Source organism: Oncorhynchus mykiss, chromosome 3, assembly GCF_013265735.2.
Source record: "Oncorhynchus mykiss isolate Arlee chromosome 3, USDA_OmykA_1.1, whole genome shotgun sequence".
Lineage (NCBI taxonomy): Eukaryota > Metazoa > Chordata > Actinopteri > Salmoniformes > Salmonidae > Oncorhynchus > Oncorhynchus mykiss.
The window spans coordinates 49,957,615-49,982,475 of NC_048567.1; the positions used below are offsets into that span (position 1 = coordinate 49,957,615).

General features: G+C 42.6%; 2 protein-coding genes across 6 annotated transcripts; both read right to left on the reverse strand.

The window, feature by feature from the left end:
* Window positions 1-4,852: 4,852 nt before the first annotated feature.
* Window positions 4,853-21,278, reverse strand: atf2 (activating transcription factor 2). 4 transcript variants are annotated; one of them, XM_021597198.2, is made up of 12 exons: window positions 20,526-21,278; window positions 19,670-19,739; window positions 19,483-19,579; window positions 19,276-19,394; window positions 19,047-19,175; window positions 18,109-18,287; window positions 17,610-17,721; window positions 16,432-16,518; window positions 14,013-14,216; window positions 13,575-13,772; window positions 10,609-10,714; window positions 4,853-6,826 (listed from the first exon to the last, which is right to left on the reverse strand). In XM_021597198.2, the coding sequence occupies exons 2-12, from the start codon at window positions 19,715-19,717 to the stop codon at window positions 6,606-6,608; spliced, it is 1,500 nt and encodes a 499-aa protein (XP_021452873.1). In that variant the 5' UTR covers window positions 19,718-19,739; window positions 20,526-21,278; the 3' UTR covers window positions 4,853-6,605. The 4 variants fall into 4 exon arrangements, with proteins under 4 accessions (XP_021452873.1, XP_021452875.1, XP_021452874.1 ...); XM_021597200.2 differs by lacking the exon at window positions 20,526-21,278 and adding an exon at window positions 20,293-20,503; XM_021597199.2 differs by lacking the exon at window positions 20,526-21,278 and adding an exon at window positions 20,215-20,503.
* A 303-nt stretch (window positions 21,279-21,581) lies between these two features.
* On the reverse strand, window positions 21,582-24,256 carry LOC110520125 (ATP synthase F(0) complex subunit C3, mitochondrial). Of its 2 annotated transcripts, none has more exons than XM_021597203.2 (5): window positions 24,167-24,256; window positions 23,888-23,982; window positions 22,623-22,697; window positions 22,314-22,504; window positions 21,582-22,185 (listed from the first exon to the last, which is right to left on the reverse strand). In XM_021597203.2, the coding sequence occupies exons 2-5, from the start codon at window positions 23,924-23,926 to the stop codon at window positions 22,071-22,073; spliced, it is 420 nt and encodes a 139-aa protein (XP_021452878.1). In that variant the 5' UTR covers window positions 23,927-23,982; window positions 24,167-24,256; the 3' UTR covers window positions 21,582-22,070. The 2 variants fall into 2 exon arrangements, with proteins under 2 accessions (XP_021452878.1, XP_021452879.1); XM_021597204.2 differs by having other exon boundaries at window positions 24,089-24,201.
* Between the last annotated feature and the right edge of the window lie 605 nt (window positions 24,257-24,861).

Consider the following 24,861-nt stretch of genomic DNA (forward strand, 5'->3'; position numbering starts at 1 on the left):
AGAAGACAATAAAGGTGTCAGACAAATTATTCCAGCCACATGGTAATATGGTGACTATAATCGGCTGTGGGGGGGTGTTGACGTCATTATGGTATCTTTGGGACGCAGACCCTCCCTGTAACCATGGAGACCCCAAGATGCTGCCAGGGGAGGTGATAATGGAGTAAGGCCCTCAAGATTCATTGGCCTCTATTAAGCGTTATAGCTGCCACTGAACCAAAAATCCCCTTGGATAGAGATATAGGCCTATAGAGACATAGACCTTTTTACCAAAAGTCCAATAAGTTATAAGTAGGCTTAAGTTATCATGGTGTCCAACACAGCCCTTTTCCCATCATGGCTGATTATTCTCTGCAGTCCACTACCAGCCCACCTCCAACATGTTAAATTCACCTATTGATAATAATGTAGCACAAAGAAAAACAAGCGAAAGTCCACTTGTCTGTCAACCAAAATATGTAGATTGTGTGTTTGCTGACATGACAACTAGTATCTGTGCATGAATAGTAGTATTTCGTTTGTTTTCATTCAGCATTAAATCAGGGAAATAGGTTGCTTGTAGGAAAACATGAACATTTGGGGAAATGGGTGGTGCATGACAATTAAAATAATTATACCGTGTACAGTATTTCTCTCGGGGCATATGTTTGTTTAGAGGAATACAAAAAAATAGAAGGAATGAACAACAGGAAATGCCTTATTCACGGTATTTTCCTGTTTTTAAGGAGATGGGCAAAGGTAGTTTTCTCATTGGCTTTGGACAACGTCAGAGTATCATCATACGATTTTTCGAAGGACCCTGAAAATGTTGAGGATATAAAAAATGTAATTTTGGCCCTTTTTCCTACACACAGCATTATCTACACTGTGTCCTTCATTCTGTAAATGTCACAATGAAGAAATAGTTTGCTCAGATAGAGGAATTACCATCATTTTACTGGTTCATGGTTTTGTAAAACATCTGAGTTTGACTAGGAACTCCATCAACACAGTTGAACCTAAGGCTTTTCTACACTACCCAAATCTGACCCGTTTGGACCTGGGATCCAATTCAATATCTTCCATTCACCGTGGATCGTTCTATTCTCTGAGTGGTCTGACAGAGCTTAATCTGGAAAATAACAAGGTCTCTTCGCTTGAGAGACAGACCTTTTCAGGAGTGACAAGTATACTCTCTTTACATGGCAACCAACTGTGTGATGTTAAACAGGGTACAGTTGATGGATTAATTCATCTAACAAGGCTGAGGATCAGTGGCAATGCCCTTACAGTCCTGCATCGAGGGCTCTTTGTTGGTTTAAGATCGTTGGAGACCTTATACCTTGAAAATAACCAAATCACGTCAATGTCGAGAAATATATTTAAAGGACTTAGACATTTACATGAGCTGGATCTCATTGTCATGGTTTCCAGGCAGTGTTTTTAAACCACTTTCATCGCTGTCAGATCTCCTGCTGAATGATAATTCCCTCATGCAAATCAAACACACACACTTCAAATCCCTGGTGGAATTAAAGGCGCTGTCTTTGAGCCATAACATGTTTTCTGAGGTTGACCCAGGCTCTTTCAACAAGTTATCAAAACTGGAAGCCTTGAGGCTGAATGGAAATCATATCTTGAAGATCGGGAAGCATGTGTTCAGTCTCTGTACTCACATCAGGGAGATTGACCTCAGTGACAATTTAATCTCCACAATTGAGGATTCTGCTTTGGTGGGTTTAACACATCCAAGGGTTCTGATACTGAACCGCAACATACTCTCGCACTTATGTCCAAAGGCATTGGAAAGCCGCCTTCAGCTGTCATTTTTTAGTCTGGATGACAACCCATGGGACTGCGACTGCAGAATACTTTGCCTAAAAAGATGGTTTGAGAAGAGCAGTAACAGACGTCTCAGTGTTTCTGTGAGGTGCTCTCAACCTGAAACTCGGAGAGGGCAGTACCTGGGTGCCATAAGCAGTGCATTGATCCAGAGCAACAACAGCATGTGCAGTGATGCACTCCCCCATGTCAATTCTGGAGCAATCGCCTTTGCCAGCAACACATGGCTGTCAGAGCTAAACATTGAGGAAATACAGACACATAAGACTGCTACTCCTGTGGTGATCATCAAAAATGCAAACAAGCGTGATGTTTCAGAGTCACAGTAATAGCCAAATCAAACAGCAGTTGGAATATTGCCCCTTGGAAACAGAACAATCCAATCAATATCAGTGCAAACCACAATTCCGACCAAAGTGTCCCCTGTGGAAATTACAGTCAATGATGCATGCACCTACAATCAGGTGATCATCAACATTTCAGCCCTGCTGTCATTGAATGGAGGTCGGCGAAAGCTGACAGACAAAATGTGTACTTTAGGGTAATGTATGACCAGTTTGATCCAACAGCTAAGTTCAATAGGTTCGTCAATGTCAAACAGGGCACAGTTTATAACCTCGGTGACCTACAGCCCTCAGTGTCGCCCATGAGCAAGTCTGCCATGTAGCCTTGCGTGATCTCTGTCTTGGTATCATCACAGATGAGTTATCAGGGCCTGAGCCTCACACTATAATATTGTACTTTATTGCTACAAATACCCTGGTTATTATTGTTGTCCTAATTCTCTTTGGGATATACAGCCTTCACACTGAGGAAACACTGGAGCAGTACTCTGCTGATGTTCTCTCAGAACAGAAGTATCTCCTGTGCTATGTGTGCTGGGATACCAATGTCTTATCGTAACTCGGGCATTCAAACGAACAGTTCCCACATGGGCACTCATCAGCTGAATGAGGATGATGCCATAGAGCTGCCACCTGCACACTAAACATATATCTATCTACACGTTACCGTACTCGGGTGGCCATTACCCTTCATGATCATATTATTTATTATATGTTGATTACATACTTTATGTCATGTTGATATATCAAAGCATTGAATTATCTGTTATATTTGTCATTGAAACTCATCTTTCACTGAATGTTTGCTGAGTCTTGAGGGGGGTTGTTGTAGGTCTTTCTGTACTCACTGACCCACACCAAAACTCATTGCACAATATCCACCAGGTGGCAGAAGACACCACAATAAACTTACACAGACTAGTCTCAGTCAGCAGGTAAAGCTGATATCCTGTCCGTTTGTACAACAAAGAAGTTACTGCAAACAGCGAACACTGTTTTTTCCCCTCGGACATCATTGCACATGCGATAGAAGAGCGCAATATGTACAGCAACATTTCTTTACCATGCTGCGCGACGCTACTCAGCTCGGCAACAAAAACAATGGTGGTGGTGTGGCCAGTGGCGTCGTTTCCCCTTACTGCGGATTCCATCTTTAAGTACAATAAAGAAACAAATCATTAAATGGTCCAAACAAAGCATGCTTTGAGTCAGAAAGAAGCAACTATCTAGTCTGCATAACTGGTTATACCCCACATGCTTTATACAGATACACTACATGACCAAAAGTATATGGACACCTGCTGGTTGAACATCTCATTCCAAAATCATGGGCATTAATAGGGAGTTGGTCCCCCCTTTACTGCTAGAAAAACTTCCACTCTTCTGGGAATACTTTCCACTAAATGTTGGAACATTGCTGTGGGGTCTTGCTTCCATTCAGCCACAAGAGCATTAGTGAGGTCGGGCACTGATGTTGGGCGATTAGGCCTGGCTCACAGTCTGCTTTTCGCTTTGGGCACGGGGACATTGTCATGCTGAAACAGGAAAGGGCCTTCCCCAAACTGTTGCCACAAAGTTGGAAGCACAGAATCGTCTAGAATGTCATTGTATGCTGTAGAGTTAAGATTTCACTTCACTGTAACTAAGGGGCCTGGCCCGAACTATGAAAAACAGCCTCAGATCATTATTCCTCCTCCAAACTTTACAGTTTGCACTATGCATTCGGGCAGGTAGTGTTCTGGCATCTGCCAAACCCAGGGTCGGACTGCCAGATGGTGAAGCATGATTCATCACTCCAGAGAACGTGTTTCCACTGCTCTAGAGTCCAATGGCGGTGAACTTTACATCACTCCAGCTGATGCTTGGCATTGCGCATGGTGATCTTAGGCTTGTGTGAGGCTGCTCGGCCATGGAAACCCATTTCATGAAACTCCCGACGAACAGTTCTTGTGCTGACGTTGCTTCCAGAGGCAGAATTCATTCCAGAATTCATTGGAATTCGGTAGTGAGTGTTGCAACCGAGGACAGACACATTTTATGAGCTACAAGCTTCAACACTCGGTGGTCCTGTTCTGAGCTTGTGTGGCCTACCACTTCACAGCTGAGCCATTGTTGCTCCTAGACGTTTCCACTTAAAAATACACAGGGCAGAAATTTGACGGACTGACTTGTTGGAAAGGTGGCATCCTATGACGGTGCCATGTTGAAAGTCAATGAGCTCTTCAGTAAGGCCCTTCTACTGCCAGTGTTTGTCTATGGATATCGCGTGGCTGTGTGCTCAATGTTATACACCTGTCAGCAACAGATGTGGCTGAAATAGCAGAATCCACTAATTTGAAGGGGTGTCCACATACTTTTGTATATATAGTGTATATCCATGGTTACCTGCTTGACATTTCTGCCTGTCACATCTCCAACGGTGCCAGTAGACAAGAAGCTACATGGTCATCGGGCCAGTGGCCAAAACTCCTCAATGTTCTGCTCATTGTGCCGGTACATTTTCTGGTGGCGGAGCAGTGGCAGGGACTCCTTGCCACACCCTTACAACTGGCCTTCCTTTAGATGTTAGCTCTTTATTCTCCTACTAATTTCCTTCATCCTCGGCCACAAGTTGCCCTTTTCTGCCTCTTACACCAGCTCTTTGGTTCGCTCCCTAGATAATAAAATAAAAATCCAGGAGGCAAAAATGGATTTAAAGAGATAAAAGATTTATTAAGTCTTATTAATTTAGGATACTGTACTTTATACATAACTTTCACAAGTTACAAGTTTACTGTCAACACAATATCACACCCCGTTTAAGCAGCTAAGCCGGGGTAAAATAATTGACAAAACCTTTCATAAACTTAAGACCAGCTAGTTATAACTCAAGGTGAAACATGTTCAATGTTACTTATTTGACTGAGACATTATTAAATATCAGTTTAATTCTCTCAGAGAATTATTGAAATCATGCTGAGAGCACATAAGTGACAGTACAAAAAAACCTGGTTAAATTAAAAAGGAACAAATGAGGTCTGAAACTAAATGTAGTAGTGTCTCGTTAAACTACACAGTAGTAAGCCAATACGTTTAAAGAGAAAAGGCAATTTGATACAAAATAATAATTGTATGATTTGCCAACTACAACTATTTTCTAAAACGTCACTAGCCTTAAAAGCAGTATAAGATCAACATATACACATACATCATTGATTCCTCATTAAGTTTCTGGCGCAGTATGTGACTATTAGTGTTTTCAAAGTTATTGTACTACTATGCAAGGCAAACAGAGCCTTCGTTTTAGGTTGGAGGCCAGTAAAGGTTCCTCAAGTTGATATTTATTTAATACAAATAAAACTTATTAGGACTCTAACACGTTTTTAAAAAGTATGACATCTGGAAAAACCACAATGTGTCAGTAATGATGTTATTTACAATGTTTCCTAAAAATGTCATATTCTTAAGTAACATGAATATTTCCTCAAGGGTTCAGAGTCAAACATCAAAGCAATGGACAAGTCACTTAGTAAGCAGAAACATTATTCAGAAGAAACGGATCTCCTATACCAAGAAATTACGTACATGGAAACACCCATAATTCTAATGACAAATCAATCTGTGTGATAAAATTAATGGCACATGGTTGAGTCAACATGTTTATGTAATGTAAAATGTACTGCAATCCTACAATCACTGGTTCATGAAACAATCAAACTACAAATGGAATGTTGGTCAAAGAACGCACATAGAATTCGACCCAAGCTCCTATTTTACAAGTGCAGGCAACTCTGAACATTTAAACCACATCATGCTACCGGCAGACGTAGCCAAACTAAAATCACTCACATAAACGTTGTCAGTTCAAATCTGATTCAACCGTTGAAGTTTTGTAACGAGACAGGTATTAAAATCTACCTTAAAAAGCTGCCAGTACATCTTATTGGAACAATCAAAAAACACTAAAAAGTTAAACCCTTCATCTGTTATGTGCAAAATGAAAAAGGCAAAACAATGAAAGTGTCTGCTCCTTACGTCTTCTCACCATAAAATAAGGATATAAAAGGCCATTAAAAACAAATACATTCCAAGTGAGCCACAACACACTTTGGTAAGGTCTCATTGACAATGCACTGATTCAAATCATTACAACTTCAAAGTTCACAGAGGTCCAAAACAAAAAGGACATGTGTACAGTTAAATAAATAAATCAGAAGGACTAGAAAACAAGGTGGAAATAAGACAATCATTTCCATCTTCGAACCATTCGTAAAGGGCCTTCTTTTGCATCTTTACCAATTTCCAACAAACCATTACATTGCATTCCAAGAAAATCGAAAGAAACAGAAACCAAACAATGAGCAAATACAGTATAGTCCAAACCGAAGCTGAGTGAGAGTTCCTTTCCCCTACAGAGGCAGCAGCGAGGCTGGGCCACTGCCTTCGGTGCGGTGGGGCTGATCAGCTTCCTGAGGGCTGAGTCTGGATGGTGGACAGGGCAGCGCCACGCTGTGCCTGGCCATCCTCTGTGCTCTGGTCTGCTGTGGCAGGGGCGGAGGCAGCAGGGGTCATGGAGGAGGAGCTGACTCCGTTGGAGGTGCTGACGGAGCTGTGCTGGATGGCCTCGTTCTGGGGGCTGCCTGGGACTGACATCTCCTCACAGCTGTCTTCCTTCTCAGATGCTGCAAACACACACACACACAGTAAAAAAAAAGGCCTGTTACGGCTTTATGGTTCGATCATCACCCGTTTTATACAGTACATTATTGCAGCAAAAGTGCTTGTTAAAGTAGACGACTCACTTCAACAAAATGCAGCCTATATTCATTGCACTATGATCCTATTCCAAAATAGGATCAGGAGTAACCTCTGTTGGCCAATCTATTTAGGAACTAATATGTATATCCTAGGACATTTTGTTAATACTACTTACTGTTTTTTCTGCTCTTAATTAAAGTTCAGTTACAATGTCAATTTAAACCAACATCATAAGGGGACATTACATTCTGGGGCATGTGGCAGTGTTTCCCACTCCTCACTGAGTTCTCATTTGTTTTTTGCTACCTTGCCAACTACTGCAGCGACAGATGATTACAGCACCTGATTTTAATGACGCTCACACTGGAGAGTATGCAAGATTTGGAGTCGAAATGCCACCAGCTGTTAGGCAGTTGCATTGAATTAATTGGATCCTGATGAGAAAAAAAAAATCCTCTCTCATGCTCCGACTCAAAGGAATGAGGAGGACCACTATGATAATTAATATAGCTAATGATATGAAGTCAGTTGAAATGGCACTAAGTAATTAACAATTGGGCTTGGTATTTGAGAATGTGAGACACAGACTCCATAATAAGAGAAGTTTGCAATAAAATTGCATTTAAAAAGGCCCTGTGTGTGTGTGTGGGGCTCCCTTGGCGTTCGCATTGATCAGACTTTGATCAGGTGATTTAGTGCAGGTGAATGTCAAAGCACCGTAAATCGCTCTGCCATTTCTCCCTGCATAAGGTCGATCCCCTTGTAAATCAACCTTTTTGTTCCATATTCCAGTGTGTATTATTACTCTTAATGGCATTAAGCACAGGAGCGGAAGGCGAGAGTAGACTGCTGATATATTATCATATGCAGCTTTACTAGCTACCCAGAGCAGCCTTCACCATAAGCAGATGGACAGCTCGGTGTGCCAAGAGGAAGCATGGTCTGGCTTGTTTGTAGGGCAGGCTGGGTAATATCCTCCCACCTGCTGTAGCAGTGTGCCTGGGCTGGATGAGGAAACATGTTACCAGACAGGGATGGAGGATGCTGGGGGCCTGGGGGACCACTGGTATTGGGGGGGGGTAAGGACTGGGAGAAAACACAGAGTAGCTGAAAAGACCTCTGCGCTGAGGCAACACCATGATGGAATCTTTACATGATCTGCCTTATGTTGTCACAGTATTGACAGTATGTACAACATCAACTGACCATGTAATTTCAGATACGTGAGGGTAGCCACCATTAATTGGATATTTGAGTGATATAAAATAAAAGTGAACTATATCTGACAAATATGAGTGGTTTAGCTTCATTTCCCATCCTACATGGGATCTGCCTGTCAAGAAGCAGAAGGGCGCATTGCAGTGGTGTAAAGTACCTAAGTAGTACTTTAAAGTAACTTAAGTCGTTTTTTGGACAATGTTTACTTCACTACATTCCTAAAGAAAATAATGTACTTTTTAATCCATACATCCCTGACACACAGAAGTACTCGTTACATTTTGAATGCTTAGCAGGACAGGAAAATGGTCCATTCACACACTTATCAAGAGAACATCCCTGGTCATCTCTACTGCTTCTGATCTGGCGGACTCACTAAACATACATGCTTCTTTGTAAATTGTGTCTAAATGTTGGCGTGTGCCCCTAGCTATCTGTAAAAATTCATACAAAATTCTAGTTTGCTTAATGCAAGGATCTTCAAATAATTTATACTTAAGTATATTTTAGCAATTACATTTACTTTTGACACTTAAGTATATTTAAAACCAAGACTTTTACTCAAGTAGTATTTTACTGGGTGACTTTCACTTGGGTCATTTTATTAATAAGGTATCTTTACTTTTACTCAAGTATGACTAATGGGTACTTTTTCCACCACTGGTGCATTGCCGATTAACGTTACTGTTAGCTGATAATGTTTACTTTGCCAGCTACAGGTAGAAACTTTGTACAGTTGGCTAAACATTGTGGTAAGTAGACCTAATGCACATTTTTCTTCAATGTAGACTTACCCAGTGAAGTTAGCTAACATTATCCCATGATTTGATGTTTTTAAATAGTGTTTAATCACGGACCACGTGATGGACCACGTGAAATTGGCTGGCTTAGCTAATAACATATCACATCAACATGGCTAGTTAACAAGTTCACTTTCAGAGGATAAACTAAATGGCTACATCTAATTAATGTTTGATTTGCTTGCCATCAAAAGCGGTGATGACAGTAGTCCCACTGACAAATTTACCAGAACGATGTCAAGCTCTTTCCAAACGCCTAATATCTGATGAAGCAAGCTAAATGACACGTTGTTATAGCTAGGATCAGGCTAGCCCTCAAGTACAGTATTTGAAAACTACTTGATCAATTGATGTTTACTGATTGCTGTAAAACTCCGATGATAGAGCTAAAAATGTGGAATAATCGGAAATGTGTAGTTTTGACTGTGCTCTTCAAGGAGGTGATATTAAAATCAAATAGTTAGTTATACATGTATTTACCAATCCATTGAAAACGGTTTTAGCAGAGCTGGGGAGACTCCCAGCAGCCAACTCGAACGCTATCGTAACGTTTTATTGTTAACGGTACAGTAGAGGCTTGTATCATCTAACTCAACCTCACCTTTCAACAACAGAATGCTTCCGTAAAGTAATGGGATCACTAGATGAGGCTATATTTCTCCATGGTATCAACTAGCTGCAAGCGATCAGCCTTCGCTGAGGTCTAAGATAGGAAGAATCCTCAACAATATGTGAGAAAGATGACCCAATTCATCTGCAAATGGTAGTCAAAACAATCCAGACAACCAAATGAGCACAGTCTGTGACAGGCCAATATAGCCTGGGAGTCATCAGTCCTATAATATGCATGAGGCGTGTCAGCGACAGTGCTATGGTTAACAATAGGGATGTGGAATGAACAGTGGCGCTCGGTGACCGCGGCACCTCTCATCGAGAAAAAGCCGCAGTCTTGTCAAGCTCTCCGCTATAATGGACTCATTTTGGAGGCAATCATTGTCAATACAAGTCAGCGGCAGACTCCTGAGCACTGCCGAGACGTGGCTATGTGTACACGTTCTGCATATTGGCCCATCTAAAGAGAGATGGTGAGTTATGAGCACAAAGCTGAGCTGACAAAAAAATCTAGAGAGGCAAAGGGGGCTGAAATGGTGGAAATTAAAAACTATAGCCTGTTCTTACAAAAGTGCTTACACAGTGACTGGCGAAACCTGGCAGCCATTAAGTTTTACAATGAGCACCTGAGGAACAGGCACTTCTGGGCAAAGTGAGTCAACCATCGCCTCCCAGACAGCCGTTCTACTGACAACAGCAAATTGAAACTAAGAGGCTGCATAAGGCAGACACTATGCACAGATTTGCACATTTCAAAAGGCATCATTAAAGAATAAAAAGCTAAAGACTGATGCATTTAGGTTTCCATAATGGTGCAGGTGAATCACATTTAAAACCATATGACTTGAAATGACAGCTCAAAACAGATGACTTGCAGGAGACAAAAAGGCACATGAATAGACAAACTTCTCTGAAGTTTTTCCAAAACCAGAAAATGGCCTAATGTGTCCATAGCTCTGGAGGTGTCGGGGCTAGGCGATGAGCGAGACGTGTCCCTCTGGCGAGAGGTTAGCAGGGCTCGTTTTGGATGTATTTGCAGGGCGGCCTGGGGCTGAGGATAATGGAACATAACTCACTGTGATAGGCAGATTTCTTCTGCATGGCGGTTACAGGGCAATCTTTATGAGCCAGAAGAAGCTGCTTCAGCCGAGCCACTTCATTTCTCAGCAGGGTGACTTCACTCTGCCAGAGAGGAGGGAAACAGACAAAACACACACTCACTCCATAAAATGGAGACTTGACTGACTGCCACATACTTCCAAACAGATACCAGAGTCTGATAACCATCTGTATTGTATGCATCTCTGATTGAAACATACTATATTTAGTGCTAAACCTTCACCATCCCCATCCCATGAGGAGCATGACCTGTCAAACCATCGGCCATCAACGACTGTCTCTGTGGGGGGCTGTGATGTGCTAGATAAACCTTTGTTTACATCACAACACTTGCTAAATCCACCTCAATCAGTGTAGACGAAGGGGAGGAGACAGGTTAAATATGGCGTTTTAAACCTTGAGACAATTGAGGCATGGATTGTGTATGTTGTATGTCAGAGGATGAATGGGCAAGACAAAATATGTAACTGCCTTTGAACGGGGTATGGTACTGTAGGTGCCAGGTCCAGCATACACACATTCCCCAGTTATGAAAACAGCCAGGTTTGTGAGGAGACTTTAGCTACTATTTTCTCAGTACCCAAAACCATTATGATTTTATTTGACAAAGGGATAACCACAAGTCATTTCTCTCTCATTGTCAGTCTGTATGAGAGGCCTATATGACCATTACATTACTGCAGAAATACTCATCCCCCACCCATCCCATGAAGAAGAACAGACACAGGGAAAGGTAGCTAACTGGATAATGGATGGCAAGGTGAATAAAGTATGATGCACTTTTTCAATTATGTTGCTCCTTGCGCTATAATTACGGCTCTTTACTGGCACCCGACCAACACATTTGTCAGAGGTGAGCTCTTCCGATTGTCAGCACAACTTTGTGGATTCTGCTGAGATTTACACTCCCGTGTCATTACAGTCCCCATGGGAGCTGGGGATTCTGCATGCAGTAAAGAGAGGCCACATTACGCTGAAGGTGACTTTCACTGGAATTAGAGCAGCCGGAGGCCCACAGAACGCCCTATGGCAGATTTAGACTCTTTCTGTTCTCCTTTTTCTTTTTTTTTAAAGGACTATGGCAGCTTAATCTATTAGTCTGAAAGTGGCCAATTTATGTGAATCCAGATTATTAAACAGCTGGTAGAGCCCTTACACATGTCTACCACACCACGCTCACTACGCAACCATCTCTCATTACAGATAAACAACCTAGTTACCACTGCTGCTTTGTGAACATGCTCATCCTCTCCTCCTCCAGGTATTCCCTGTTGATTATTATTATTTGTGCCCTGGTCCTATAAGAGCTCTTTGTCACCTCCCACAAGCCGGGTTGTGACAAAAACTCACACTCATTCTTTTGTTTAATAAATCGTATAGTGTGTGTGGCAGGCTTACAATGACGGTTAAAAAAAAGAAAACGACATTTGAGAGTGCGCTGACCCTGGTGCTAGAGGGGGGTACGCAGCTGGAGGTGGAATGCTTGAAGGGGTGCGGGACTATAAAAAGTTTGGGAACCACTGGTTTGGATCAACCCTCCAGTGCAGGTGCAGCTCACAGAGAGAGATCTTTTAGCATGGCTACAGGGAATAGAAGTTATGGTATTGATAGATGTTGGGTGGCCCCAACAAGCAGTGTTTAGCGAATACTTTGATTACACTAGCTACCGTATTCCGAATACCATTAAGACCATAGATTGTTGGTATGACGTGGAGGAATCTAGCCTGGTATGGACTACACAACCAGACTGTGTGTTATTGTTACTACTGCATTGGTGGAACAACTAAACACCCAGGTCTGACGAGGTGTACTATTACAACTAGGATGTTAAACCCCGAAAAAAAAACAAATGGCTGCATTCCTTATCCAATTAATATGGATCATGTTGTCATACAGTAGGATAAAGCATGGCGGCCTGAAGAAGTTTAACTTGTTTCTAAGTTTGTGAATTAATAGAATGGGAGCAAATGGTCCTTTCCTTCCTGACTCGGAGGCCGGGAGCCCTGTGGGTTGCTGCCTGCTCTGACACCTCATTAAAAAAAGCCCGTTAAGGATGATGTTATAGTAATCGTGCATCATTAGGGCCCACTCCGCTGATCAGTTGGGCCAATGTGTCAGCACGGGAGTTAGAACTAAAACCGCACCGCTGATTAATGCCTTCATATAAAAGAACACTTTCATTCTGTGACATTCAATTTTCGCCCGCGACTTATTCCGTTCCTCATAGTTAACAGTGGTGCTCTCTGCGACCCCGTCCTTCCTCAGTCCCTCTCTCGGTTCCTCCACCTTCATCTGCTTGCGTTCATTTAACCCTTAGCAGACACACCGATGACCATCATTGGTGACAATCGGTTATTGTAACGGAAATTCATCACAATTCCCCCCTCCATTTCATTTCCCCTTTCCCGTGTGCTCTTCCCCTCCGCCTCAACCCCCCCATGTCTTACTTTGCCTCCATGGACAAAGAAGACAGCAAGCAAATAAAACAGCACATCTCATTTAATTGTGTGGAACGCCAATGTGCCGCACCCCGAATCACACTTATCAACAGAGACAACAGTCACATGAACTGTAGAGAACTTGTCAGCGTCAGATCCTAATTGCTTTCTGCAAAATGAAGGTTCAAAAAGACACCTTTCCCTGAGAGATTTTAGAGGCCATCCAGTAAACTGCTGAGACAGAAGCGAGGACACGCTTGTGTGCGGCTGACATCTGGAGGATACAGCTTTATTGACAGGGATGTATCGGAGAATGGGGGGGCTCGCACGCCGCCCGCTGTCACACCGCAACTCCTCTTAATAGGCTTTAATGACTTCATCACCGCACAAGGGGAAAAAGAAAACGCACGCACACAGTAGAATCCCTCATACCTGATGCAATAAGCAGTTACTAAATGGCAGACTGAGCCAAGGTGTGCATATACCTGTAGTTGTCCGTTCATAGAGTTGAGGTCCTCAGCCTTCTTCTCCAGCGAAGACACCCAGACCTTCCTCTTCTGTCTGCAGCGGGACGCCGCAGCTCGGTTGCGTTCCAGGAACTTACGCCTCTTCTCGTCCGGGTCCTCGCTGGTGGCTCTGCGCCGCCGGCCCCCTGTGTGCTGGGCAGGGTGCGCCTTAGTCGCCTGGCATGGAGAACAGAATGCGCGACACAAATTCATCAGAACCAACCTATCAAGCTCTATAACACATAGGCTACAAACATGTATTTCATGGCTAATGTAATGTTCATCATAATCACTAGTTAGGGTATTAGGGTAATAATATATTAATACCCTTAAAAAAAGGTACTTCAATGGTTAGTTGTGGAATAGCCAAATTTAAGCATAGTGCCCTCTGGTGGCCAGTTGTGGTAGTGTACTCACAGGCGTCTCAGTGGTGGAGGTGGCAGGCTGCTGGAGGGTCTGGGGGCAGGGTTCCTCAGGCGGGGCCAGGGGAGGGCCAGGAGACAGAGATGGGGAAGGGACCAGGGCCGGGGCTGCATTGTGGGTCACAGCACTGCTCTGGACATCACCCGAATCTCCATTGGTTACCTGAGGGAGCTGCTGGCTTAGCACTGCCTTCAGCTTCTAGGGGAAGAAAACAACACAAGAGCACATGAGCCTCGAGACAACACCTCTCTGCAATGTAGCGATGTTCCGTTTGAGTTGAAAGTCATGAACATAGTCTTGAAGTAGACCAATGAGATAAAAAAAAACAAGGAGTTGCAAAAGACAAAACCAAAACACTATATCCTGTATGATGGGAAATTAGACATCAAAACAAAGACTTCCTCCAGTAATGTTACATAGGAAATCTAATAGCTGTCACGGCCAATATCCTATTCCCCTGATGAGCTGGGGATGTCAACTTGTCAGGGGAAGCTTTGCCTCTTGGGTGTGTTTATAACATAGTGCCCCCCCCCACCATCTAGAGCGCCCAACCCCCTTCTCTGTCCCTGGGCATCTGTCAGACAAGCCATAAAACTAGCTAACAAAGTCACCAGGAACACAGACATCTACAGTGCGTTGAAGAGACAAAACAACTATCTTATTGGCGATCCTCCTAACAAAAGACATAAACAACTACATCCTTCTAATCTACATGTAGCTAGTCATACGACATACCGGGGAATTAAATCACATGCCAAATCCAGATTTGTAATTGTTTTCATGTTTTACATGAAAATCTACGCAACACACTTCCCCCGTCCTGCATCTTGATAAAGGTGACAGACAGTAATTTAAAGCCCAAATACTCCACCATCAAACAGTGAGTAAACAAGCTGAAGGTGAATGAGCCATCTCAACCCGTAACAAAGTGAGTGGGAATACATTTACATGGGAGAACAGAGGAGCACATTATTCTAACAACTACCTTTTTGCCAGACCAATCTATCTACCAAATTAGTTTATCGTGTAATACCCTTCCAGAAGCTCTTCTGGCAGAAACAAGATATTATTCTCCTGGAATGGCCCATAGAAGGAGGGAGAAGCCAGTCAGATTCATATTTCATTTCTGCCACAGAAACCTCATCAGTGTAATAACCCTCCATCTCATGGGTGTTATTCAACCATCTGCTGCTGTATTACTTATCTTTATTTTGCAACTAATTAACAGCATAATCTTCTAAATTCAGCAAGTTAATTATCATTATTGTGGTCTTTGCAGCATCATCAGTCCTTGTAAAGCGCCGTCTCCGCGCCCCCGGAGAGCAGGGTGGGTGGGGGGCTGGCTGGGCGGGGGGCTGTTTTCTTGACGTGGGCTCATTAGGTGTTTGCTGATGAGCTGAGTGTGGTGGTGGTGGTGGTGGTGGGGGGGGGGGGGGGTACCGGGGGTGGGGGGTTCGCAGGTCAGCCAGGATTCTGCTGAACAAAAGGTTCCATGCAGGGTGAGGCTGACTTAATGTGCCTCTCCGAGCCCATGCCAAGATGCCCCCCAGCTGGCTCTCGGCAGAAGCCCCCCCCCCCACGGTTGGCCTCAGCGTTGTGCTCAACACGCCGTCGCCATCTCTGCGTTTGTCATCCCTGCGCCCTGCGACCAATAAACCACCCCTCACCCACCTTAAATTCCACCCCCCCCCAGCCCTCCTTGTAAAGCTTTACCTGTTAATTTTCAGAGGTGCGGCGTGCTGTGAGCATTTACAGGTTCTGTGATACGTGCTTCATCACCGTGCCAATGATCTACCCAACAACGGTCCATATCGCTGCCCTTCAACAGTCACTACTAACACAAAGGGCCAGAGGCTGGAGACACTGCTCATCCACCCTGGTTGAGGCATTAAAAGGGATACTTTGGGTATTTTGAGTCCGATGAACTCGTAGATACCATTTTCATGTCTCTGTGTCTAGTATGAAGGAAGTTAGAGTTTTTTTTGTGAGCCAATGCTAACTACAATGCCTGGAAGTCTATGGGTATCTGCTAACATGCTGGTATCCACAAGACTATGGGGAAGTAGATAAAGGGCGTCATTGCCCGAATCCCGAAGTATCTCTTTAAGCCAGGTCACGGTCATACACCATTCACTAGCATCTGTAACACATACTCAACATTAATGACAATTTATATCAAATACAAACTGCTAACATCATTGCAAAACACTTGTTTCTAGTTCCCTCTTCTGGTTAAAGCAAGGAACTACATACAGTACAGACATAGTACCTACAGTATTGGCATGAACTACTATTGTACATAATCCAAATGTAACATTACTTTGTGGATCAATTTGACATTGTTTGGGGGAATTTCAGGCATGCACATATGTACAGAACCCTTGACGGTATGTGTATGAGACAAAAACATTACCAGCTTAGCTTCTGATTGGACGGCTTGAGGCGAGGGCGGTCCAGGGATCCCAGGGACGTTAGGCACTACGGTGACGGGTCTGACAAGCTGACAGCACAGACACACACAGAGAGACCAGCACAAGAAGAATTAGTCTCTCCCAGTGAGAGGCAGGCAGCCCCCTCCCCTCCCAATATGTGCACACACACACACACAGAGAGAGAGCGCCGTACGCTCAGAGTTTTCCTCATATCTCAGCCTCATTAGGCTGGATGGCCTGTTATTTTGTGGAGGCAGCGCCACATGGAGATGCACCATGTACGCTAATGAGCTCCTGCCTGCCTGTGTGGAAAGCATATGGACAGAAGGGCTAAGCACAGGAGAGGGATGGAGGGAGAGACGAGCTGGAAGGCCAGAGCCGGGTCTCCTCTACCGTCTCCTCACAACGAGACGGATGGAAAAGGAGAGAGAGGAGGAGAGGAAAGGGGATGAAGGGAGGAGGGGAGAGGAGACCCAGCAGTGGGATCTCTTCCTTTCCTCGTCAGTGGCTCCCCACAGACTGGGAGAACGGAGGTCTTTTCCCCGCTGCGCCGCCATCAGGAGATAATCATCTGCTGCTCAGTGTTCCACACAGACAATCAGGGCCAGAGAGAACAAGACAGGGACCCTGTCTGTCTATCGTCACCAGCCACACGTCGCTCTGGGGGAACTAGGGACAGGGAGATTTCTATAGGGCCTATGATATGGCTAGATTAGCTAATGTCCTTAACAGACACTGAAGCATAATATCCAGGGGTGGCATATTAATTGATTGCAACACATCCAGTCTGCCAGAAGTCAAGTGTGGTGATTCAAATTGTACAAGGACAAATGGCAGTGAGGCACCCTGGACTGGAACATACAACCGTTTGGCCTACTCACTGTCTTTGCCAAGGTGACATACAGCTGCTCTCTTCTAAGGCCCATTAGTTCCCCCATCGTCCCCTGCCTGTCCAACGCATGCCAAAGACACTAGTGCCAAAGTAGTAAATAGTGAGCCTGTTCTAGGGGCTGAATACATGGCATTAACTAATCACTGGAACGTGGATTTAGGTCTAGTTAAAATGGGCCTGAGCGAATGTGCAGCACGCTGTAAATCCATGCATTTAAAATACACATTGGAACTCCATAAAGCAACGAGCTTGACATGCAATACTTACAGGAATTGCGGTTGGAATATGTACACTAGATGCAATGGTTGCTGGGATTGCGATGGGCATGGTTTGTCCATTAGGCAGCTGAAAGAGTACAGGAAAAGTTCCAGAGACTGGACTGGAGGGGAGAGAGGAGACTATGGGTTACACAACAACCAGCAAAATAATATCTAGTCATGTTATGTATTAAATTATTTCTCCTTTAAGAAAGTTATCATACACTTCACACTACAACAAAGAAACACAAAACAGACACTCAAAAGGAACATAAGGTAACGTAAAATGGACAGCAGAACTTTGTGGATTTGTACTCGTACGATATGGTACCAGTATGGGTCACTGACAACAAACCAAAGAGCATACTTTTCAATGAACCATCTTACCACAAAATGCAAAACCATAAAGACACAAAACATAATTACAAAAAATAAATTAAAAGCAAAAACACGCAAAAAAAAGTTATACAAAAAAATATCAAATAATTAACATTTTTTTAGTTACTTACACTATTGGTCTATTAGAGGATGGGACTTGGGTAATTACAGAGCTAGATGTTGGCGATGGGAGAGCTTGCTGTATAACAACACTAGCGTCTGAGGTTGCTAGGAGTACATTTGGGACTTGGAGGGATGCAGGATGGACTATAGTAGAGGTTGGCAGTGAGGTCGGCTGCAAAGATACCTCCTGAAAACACCATACGAGACCTTAGCTGCATTAAAACCTTCAATGACAACCATTCTCTAGATTTCAACCACGAAATAATGCCCTAGTTGTGTGTCATTCTTATAGTACAGATTAAAAGATGGATTGATTAATAACTGCTAATAGACAAGGATCTGATGTACAAAATATAAAAAGGGATTTATTTATCCAAATCATTTTTTGCAGTTCTGGTACTACTGTGTACTATTTTGGGGAAACTGTGAAACTATCAACCAAAGCACTGCAAAAGGGAATCAGTGTTTCAGTGATCCCAGTAAGAGCTGTTAGTCTATGATGAAAATATTCAAAGATGCTGCAAATGAGCATATGAGGGTAAACCTTATCCTTAGATGGCAAAATAGTCAAAACAGTAGTTTAACTTTGTTACATTGGGTGGTCATTTGAGGGTAATTCACTCTGAGCTTATTGCAATGTTGTTGAGCAACATCTCTGATAAGCCATCCATTAGAGTTCATGGACACTGTATTATCACAATTATGACATCTGAAAAGTTAGTCTATATGGTAGAAAATACAATTACTTCTTCAGCAATCCGAGTATTGTCCAACCTTTAATGAACACTTTTCAACAATGAATCAAACTGTTTGGGTTGAATATAACCCTGGCTGTTCAAGTGGTGAGACAATAGTTGTTAATGTCCAAAAGTAAAGATTTAGAATTGCCCTACAGATCAACTGATCCACCAGGATATCAATGTATGAAGTATACCAAATCCTTTACCTTGTCGTCACTTGTTGTAGATTCCGGATGGGGCAGAGGGCTGCCCCGATGTGCCTCCACAGCTGAGTGGTCCTCAATTTTATTTTGTATGATCATTGGTGTGGCAAGAGGCGACAGATCCAAGGGCATCTGCATGTCAGAAACAAATATCAACAGATCAGATCTGGAGCAAGTGGTACTACCAAGTCAGCCTTAGATTTGATAGCACCACTGGATAGTAATTACTCACCTTTTTGAGGTCATCCTCAGTAGCTTTTTTGAAGTCATGCTCAAATGGACTGGTAAGCTCATTGAAGAGTCCCACTTCCTCACAATTCTTCAGAAAGCGTGTAGGTGTTGGTGTTTGGTCTGCAACACAAGACAGGGTCTCTCTCTCATACCACTTGAATGAATACTAACATTTAGTCATTTAATTGTGGGCTCTTGTAGTGCTTACCAGCAACGATGACACTGTTGTCCCTTGCTGGACCAAACTTGAGTGTCATCTCATGTTTATGTTTGTGGACAGCCAAGTGGTCTTCGTTTGTAAATCGCTATGGAATGATGAAAATGTATAATTTAAATATATAACACTTTTCATATATAACTAACAAAGACAAACCAAATGGACTATAAAAACATACCTGACCACACCCAGGAGCAGCGCATAAGAAAGGTTTGTCATCACTCATATTCAGGAACTCCTTTTATACCCTGGAAAGCAAAATTCAAATCATGATTTGCACTGTTGTAGGTAGAATGTCCCAGATCAATGATCATCACCTTTATAGGAGGCTCGGTCAAATATTGTATCTGTTTTAGGACTTTGTGTGGGAACAAAGCTTATTGATAGCAACTTGGCAACTGTCCCTTGTAAATGTATGGTCTTTCTCTGAGTCAGAAGAAAGAGTGAGAGACATTGCTGGTCACATAGAGGATATCTATCAAAATGAATAGTGGAAACTCGAAATATGACAGATGACACAACTGTATATTTAGCTAGCAAGATAGCTAAAGCATCACTAGCTAGCTAGGTAACGCTAGTTGGGTAACCTACAGCAGCAGTAGCTAGCTATTATGAAACTGACAATGCAATATTTCTGGCTAGCTTTAATTCAGCTAGCGTTGTCCTTATTTAGAAGACAAACATATTAAATGCAACAATTTAGCCACAACATTAGACACAAACCTTGCAATTTAAATTGTTGACAAATTCAGCACAAGCTAACAAAACAATGCGGGTGGTTTTGTTTACACAGCCCCTCACCATCATCACGCTACCAAGCCCTATCCATCCACACCGCCCATTTAGGCAGGGTAGCATCTGCAAGCATATCACCGTGGCCATATTAGCTCTATTTATAACTGCTAATACAGACAGGATCTGCATTCATCACAGACCAATCATTTTTATTCAAGCTTATATCCCCACGAATGCCAAGAAATCGTTACAAGGGCGATATTTTTGTGTACAATCACTGTCAGTTCTTGGACACTTACCCACGGGCTCAACCCTTGATATCAAAATCCCACGTCTGTACAACGGTCTCGCGAGAGCAGCATATTTTCCGTATACGTCACTTACTTCCGACACACCACAGCCACAGAAAAGCAGTCTGCCACTCGCCAGCAATAATATAGAAGTACAGAGAAATCAAGTCACAATATACTATTTCAATTATATATTTTACTTCAAAGCTAGTCATGAGATGCTGTTATAATGCCAACAGAGATGTGGTGAATACAACAAATGTGCTGGGACAATGCCACATCCCCAATGCAAAAAAAAAAAGAAGCACAGTAGCAGACAAAATTGTCCAGAATATTATAGCATCCAATCTTGAAAAGTTCTTGAGTAAGGGAACAATCCATAACGGAGTCCAGGTGAACAAGGCAGGGTCTTCTGTCTTTGGTAGAACAAACAACTCTGCTTGAAAGCAGTGGGAAGTGGATCCCACCAGAACAGAGAAGGGATAAGAAGCATCCTAAATACCCCCAAGGATGGGGAAAGCCAGGTGATGAGTGAACGTTATTACCATCTGTGGGATGGAGAAATTAACTCCACTGGAAGGCAGGTATATACACCATGGTTTTGTTCAGAGCACAATAGTAAAACCTCAAACAGAGTGTATTTTTGCTGTACAAGTTCAGGCAGTACCATCCTTAGTTTTTAAATGTTTTCTGTTCCCTGGGTCTTAAACTGGATGACATCCGGGAGCTTGGGTATGAAGGGTGACCATCTTCAGAAAATACATGCAGATTCCTTTTACATTATCTTTGTGATCTATTATGGCATTTTTGTGAGAACGTAACCATCGCGTCAAATACATTACAGATCCAATTTCCTCCAGGCCCATTCGATTTGACAATGTACCTCTAGTGTTCTTAGGCACATTGAAAGGCTCTAAAATCTATCACTACGGGATAAATCAACTTTATGCAAGCTTAGCGTGAACCAAACTGTAATAGAGTTGTTAAGGGCAATCATGTCATGATCTCCAGGCTGAACACGTTCATGCAGAGAACGTCCAAAATAATCTGGACCAGTGACCACTATTTAGCACAATCAAATTGTGGTCTAGATTTATTTAATTCCATTTACAAGAGAAAGTGCCCACTTGCTGCCTACTTACAGAATGCTATTGACCTGCACTTGAACCAACGACAACATAAATGTGGACCCACAGAAGCAAACACATGATGCACTGAAAATGGCAAATGCACCAGACTGATTTACATTACGTCTAAGCAGTTCCTTTGTATAATCCCATGTTGACATTCAATAGAAGCTAGTTGGCGTCTTGATTGTGGTGAAACATGATTCCTTACATAGAAAACATACTGCCATATGTCAACTAGTCAAATACATGCATTTTAATTATGTAATTTCTTACATTTTTTACAATACATGTTTCTGTTATTTTGAGAGTGTCGGACAGACTTGAAAATGTACATTTCCATGACACCAACACAGAACAATTTTGGTAGCCACAATAAAATATGTAGTCACATCTGTAATTACAGTTTCTATAGACAGATTTTTTTTTACATAGCAAACAAGATTAAGAAAGCAACCATCAAACAGAATAGGCCCATAGCTTCAGACAGGGCAAATCCCAGGATAGCGTAGGAGAAGAGCTGCTGCTTCAATGATGGGTTCCTGCGGAAAAGAACAAGACAAACCATTATCAGACCATTTCATGTCAAATCTGTTGGAAATCATAATTTTTCTGAAAGCTGACATTGACAAGCACAGATCTAGTACTCAGTTTGTAGCAGTGGACTTACCTGGCATATCCAATGATGAGACTGCCGAACACTGTTCCAATTCCAGCACCAGATCCAGCCACTCCGACTGTGGCGGCTCCAGCACCAATGAATTTGGCAGCGGTATCAATGTCCCTGCTCACAGCACTGGTCTGGAAGCCTCTGAGAGCTACCTGGGTGAAGGGGCTCTGTGGCATGAGGGCTACGTTTCTCTGAAAAACAAACACCTCCTTAGTGATGGGAAAAGAACTCCAACATCAATAACTATTAAAGGGATTGACAAGCTTTGGAAGAGCATAAGGCCCCGCACTACAAGAAGATGTTTTTCACCTCTGTATTGACCTCAGGCCTGGACAGCATAGAGGCAGACAGGGGTCTGTAAAGAGCACGGGAGCCAGCACGGACCTGCACCAGGAACAAGCACAAAACAAGAAAGAAACATTCAAAAAAGAAACAACATTCTGCCTGAGAGCCTACACACCGGTGATCTTAAAGGCAATAAAGAAAAATACAGATGTTAAGGTGCAAACACGACGGTTCAAAGTGCAGCACAAGTGTTTCCCTCTGTCAAAGGCAGCACAAGTGTTTCCCTCTGTCAAAGGCAGCACAAGTGTTTCCCTCTGTCAAAGGCAGCACAAGTGTTTCCCTCTGTCAAAGGCAGCACAAGTGTTTCCCTCTGTCAAAGGCAGCACAAGTGTTTCCCTCTGTCAAAGGCAGCACAAGTGTTTCCCTCTGTCAAAGGCAGCACAAGTGTTTCCCTCTGTCAAAGGCAGCACAAGTGTTTCCCTCTGTCAAAGGCAGCACAAGTGCACCATGGGCTGTGGGAGGCACCTTGACAAAGCTAGTCACTGTCATTGAAGTGGTCAAACGTCAGAGCCGTACAACTGCATTCCCATTAAATCATCAAAATGCATTTTCAACCAGGATACATGTAATATTCTTTCCTCAACACTACTGGATACAAGGCTATATTTACAAAACTTTTTTGTTAAACTAATTTTACCAGCTGAGTGCACTTAGCATAAGCTAGTGTCATGCCTTTAACAGTTATCGTAAAAGTAGCTATAACCTGTTATCCATGTTGTAGCTAGGTTTCACCTGAACCTGAAATATTTCTAGCCAAACATGACCTTGGGCAAATAGCCCCGAACACACATAAAAGGGAATAAGAGAGCTCAACAAAATATGTCACTAGTTAGCGTTAGGTAGCTACTGATGGCTTTCTTAAGCACGCAAATCTAAGTGTCATGTTGACCTTATTCATAACTACCTAGGCTATAGCTAACAGGCTACCTAGCTAGCTCCTAGGCCGGGTCTAGTCTCAGATGTGCACAAATCGCTAACGTTAGGAAACTAAAATAAGAGCCTCTCACTTAATCAAAGAAGCTACTTCTATAATGTAAAACTTGGAGAGATAATGGCATTTCATTGCAACTATCGTTAGCTTAATAGCTACCTAGTTAGCTAATACCCTTGTCAGGCAGCTCTATTCAAGTTCAACACAGGCCCATACGAATACAGCGGAGAATGAGTTCAGATGTAATAAAACATTGGTTTAATCAGATTGAGTAAAACATACAAATAAAAATACTCACCAGAGCCGGCGTGGAGACGAACTTTGCACAGGCGTACATGATCAATTTAGTCTGTTTTAACCTGGTCGGTCAAATTTGATTGAAGCCGGGTCTTTCTGCAGAGACAACACAAATATAAGGTCAATGGGTTTTAAAATGCACGATGCTGAAAATAATGACAGTCCAATGCACACAATAGTCCGTACAACATTCACCCCTCACTTGTGTTGTGCTAGGTGTTGTTTTAAAGAAGGATGAAAAAGGATTTACAATGGACAATGTCTAACATATCCCTCTTACCGACTGTAGAAGGTCGAACCACAGTAGAGAAGTGCGCACGCGCATTTCGGTGTTTATAGATTCCCGGATGAAGATTTTGGGACAACGGAAGGTCATTTCACTATAACTTTATTAAACCAGTTCAACGTTTTAATTAAACCTAAAGAAACCATGAATGAAACCGTGTACAGTAAATTTCAGTGACAAAGATGGTTCTAGATAATTGACCATGGAAATCCATCAGAGCTCCGTGAATAGCACGTACAGTATTTAGGGCTTTTATGTATACCCTTTTTAATAGGTCAGACCTATTGTCTTCAGTATTATCTCAAAACCAAAACATTCTAAAGAAATAGCACAAACAAGCAGGGGAAGAATCAACTTATTTTCTTCAGAATGTCTGGCTTAAAGAATATCAGCATTAGACAAAAATATGATTGAAGGGTTGATATTGACAGAACTAAGCAATCAATGATTGGATTATTTAAGCCTACTTTTATTTAGCTGTACAGTATATGCTGAATTAGGCAACAGGCAATTGGCAACAATTCTATACACGTTGTTGGGCACATTATGGCCTGCCTAGTGGCTCATCTTGAGCATCATCGTCATAGGCCAGGTGATACAGGAATGCATGTATTGTATTCATTCATTCATTCATCCATAAATTAATTAAGTAATTAATTCATCATGAAATCAAAATCATATTTTGATGT

Bases quoted from the DNA above. Each gene is read 5' to 3' on its own strand.
- LOC110520125 (XM_021597203.2), bottom strand. From the start codon at position 23,926: ATGTACGCCTGTGCAAAGTTCGTCTCCACGCCGGCTCTG. The intron at 22,698-23,887 runs GTGAGTATTTTT...TTCCTGGTGCAG, and splicing joins TCGTCTCCACGCCGGCTCTG to GTCCGTGCTGGCTCCCGTGC. The intron at 22,505-22,622 runs GTGAAAAACATC...TTTGTTTTTCAG, and splicing joins GGCCTGAGGTCAATACAGAG to AGAAACGTAGCCCTCATGCC.
- atf2 (XM_021597198.2), bottom strand. From the start codon at position 19,717: ATGAGTGATGACAAACCTTTCTTATGCGCTGCTCCTGGGTGTGGTCAG. The intron at 19,176-19,275 runs GTGAGTAATTAC...TCTGACATGCAG, and splicing joins CTGAGGATGACCTCAAAAAG to ATGCCCTTGGATCTGTCGCC. The intron at 14,217-16,431 runs GTAATGTTTTTG...TTCTTCCCCTAG, and splicing joins TCCAATCAGAAGCTAAGCTG to AAGCTGAAGGCAGTGCTAAG.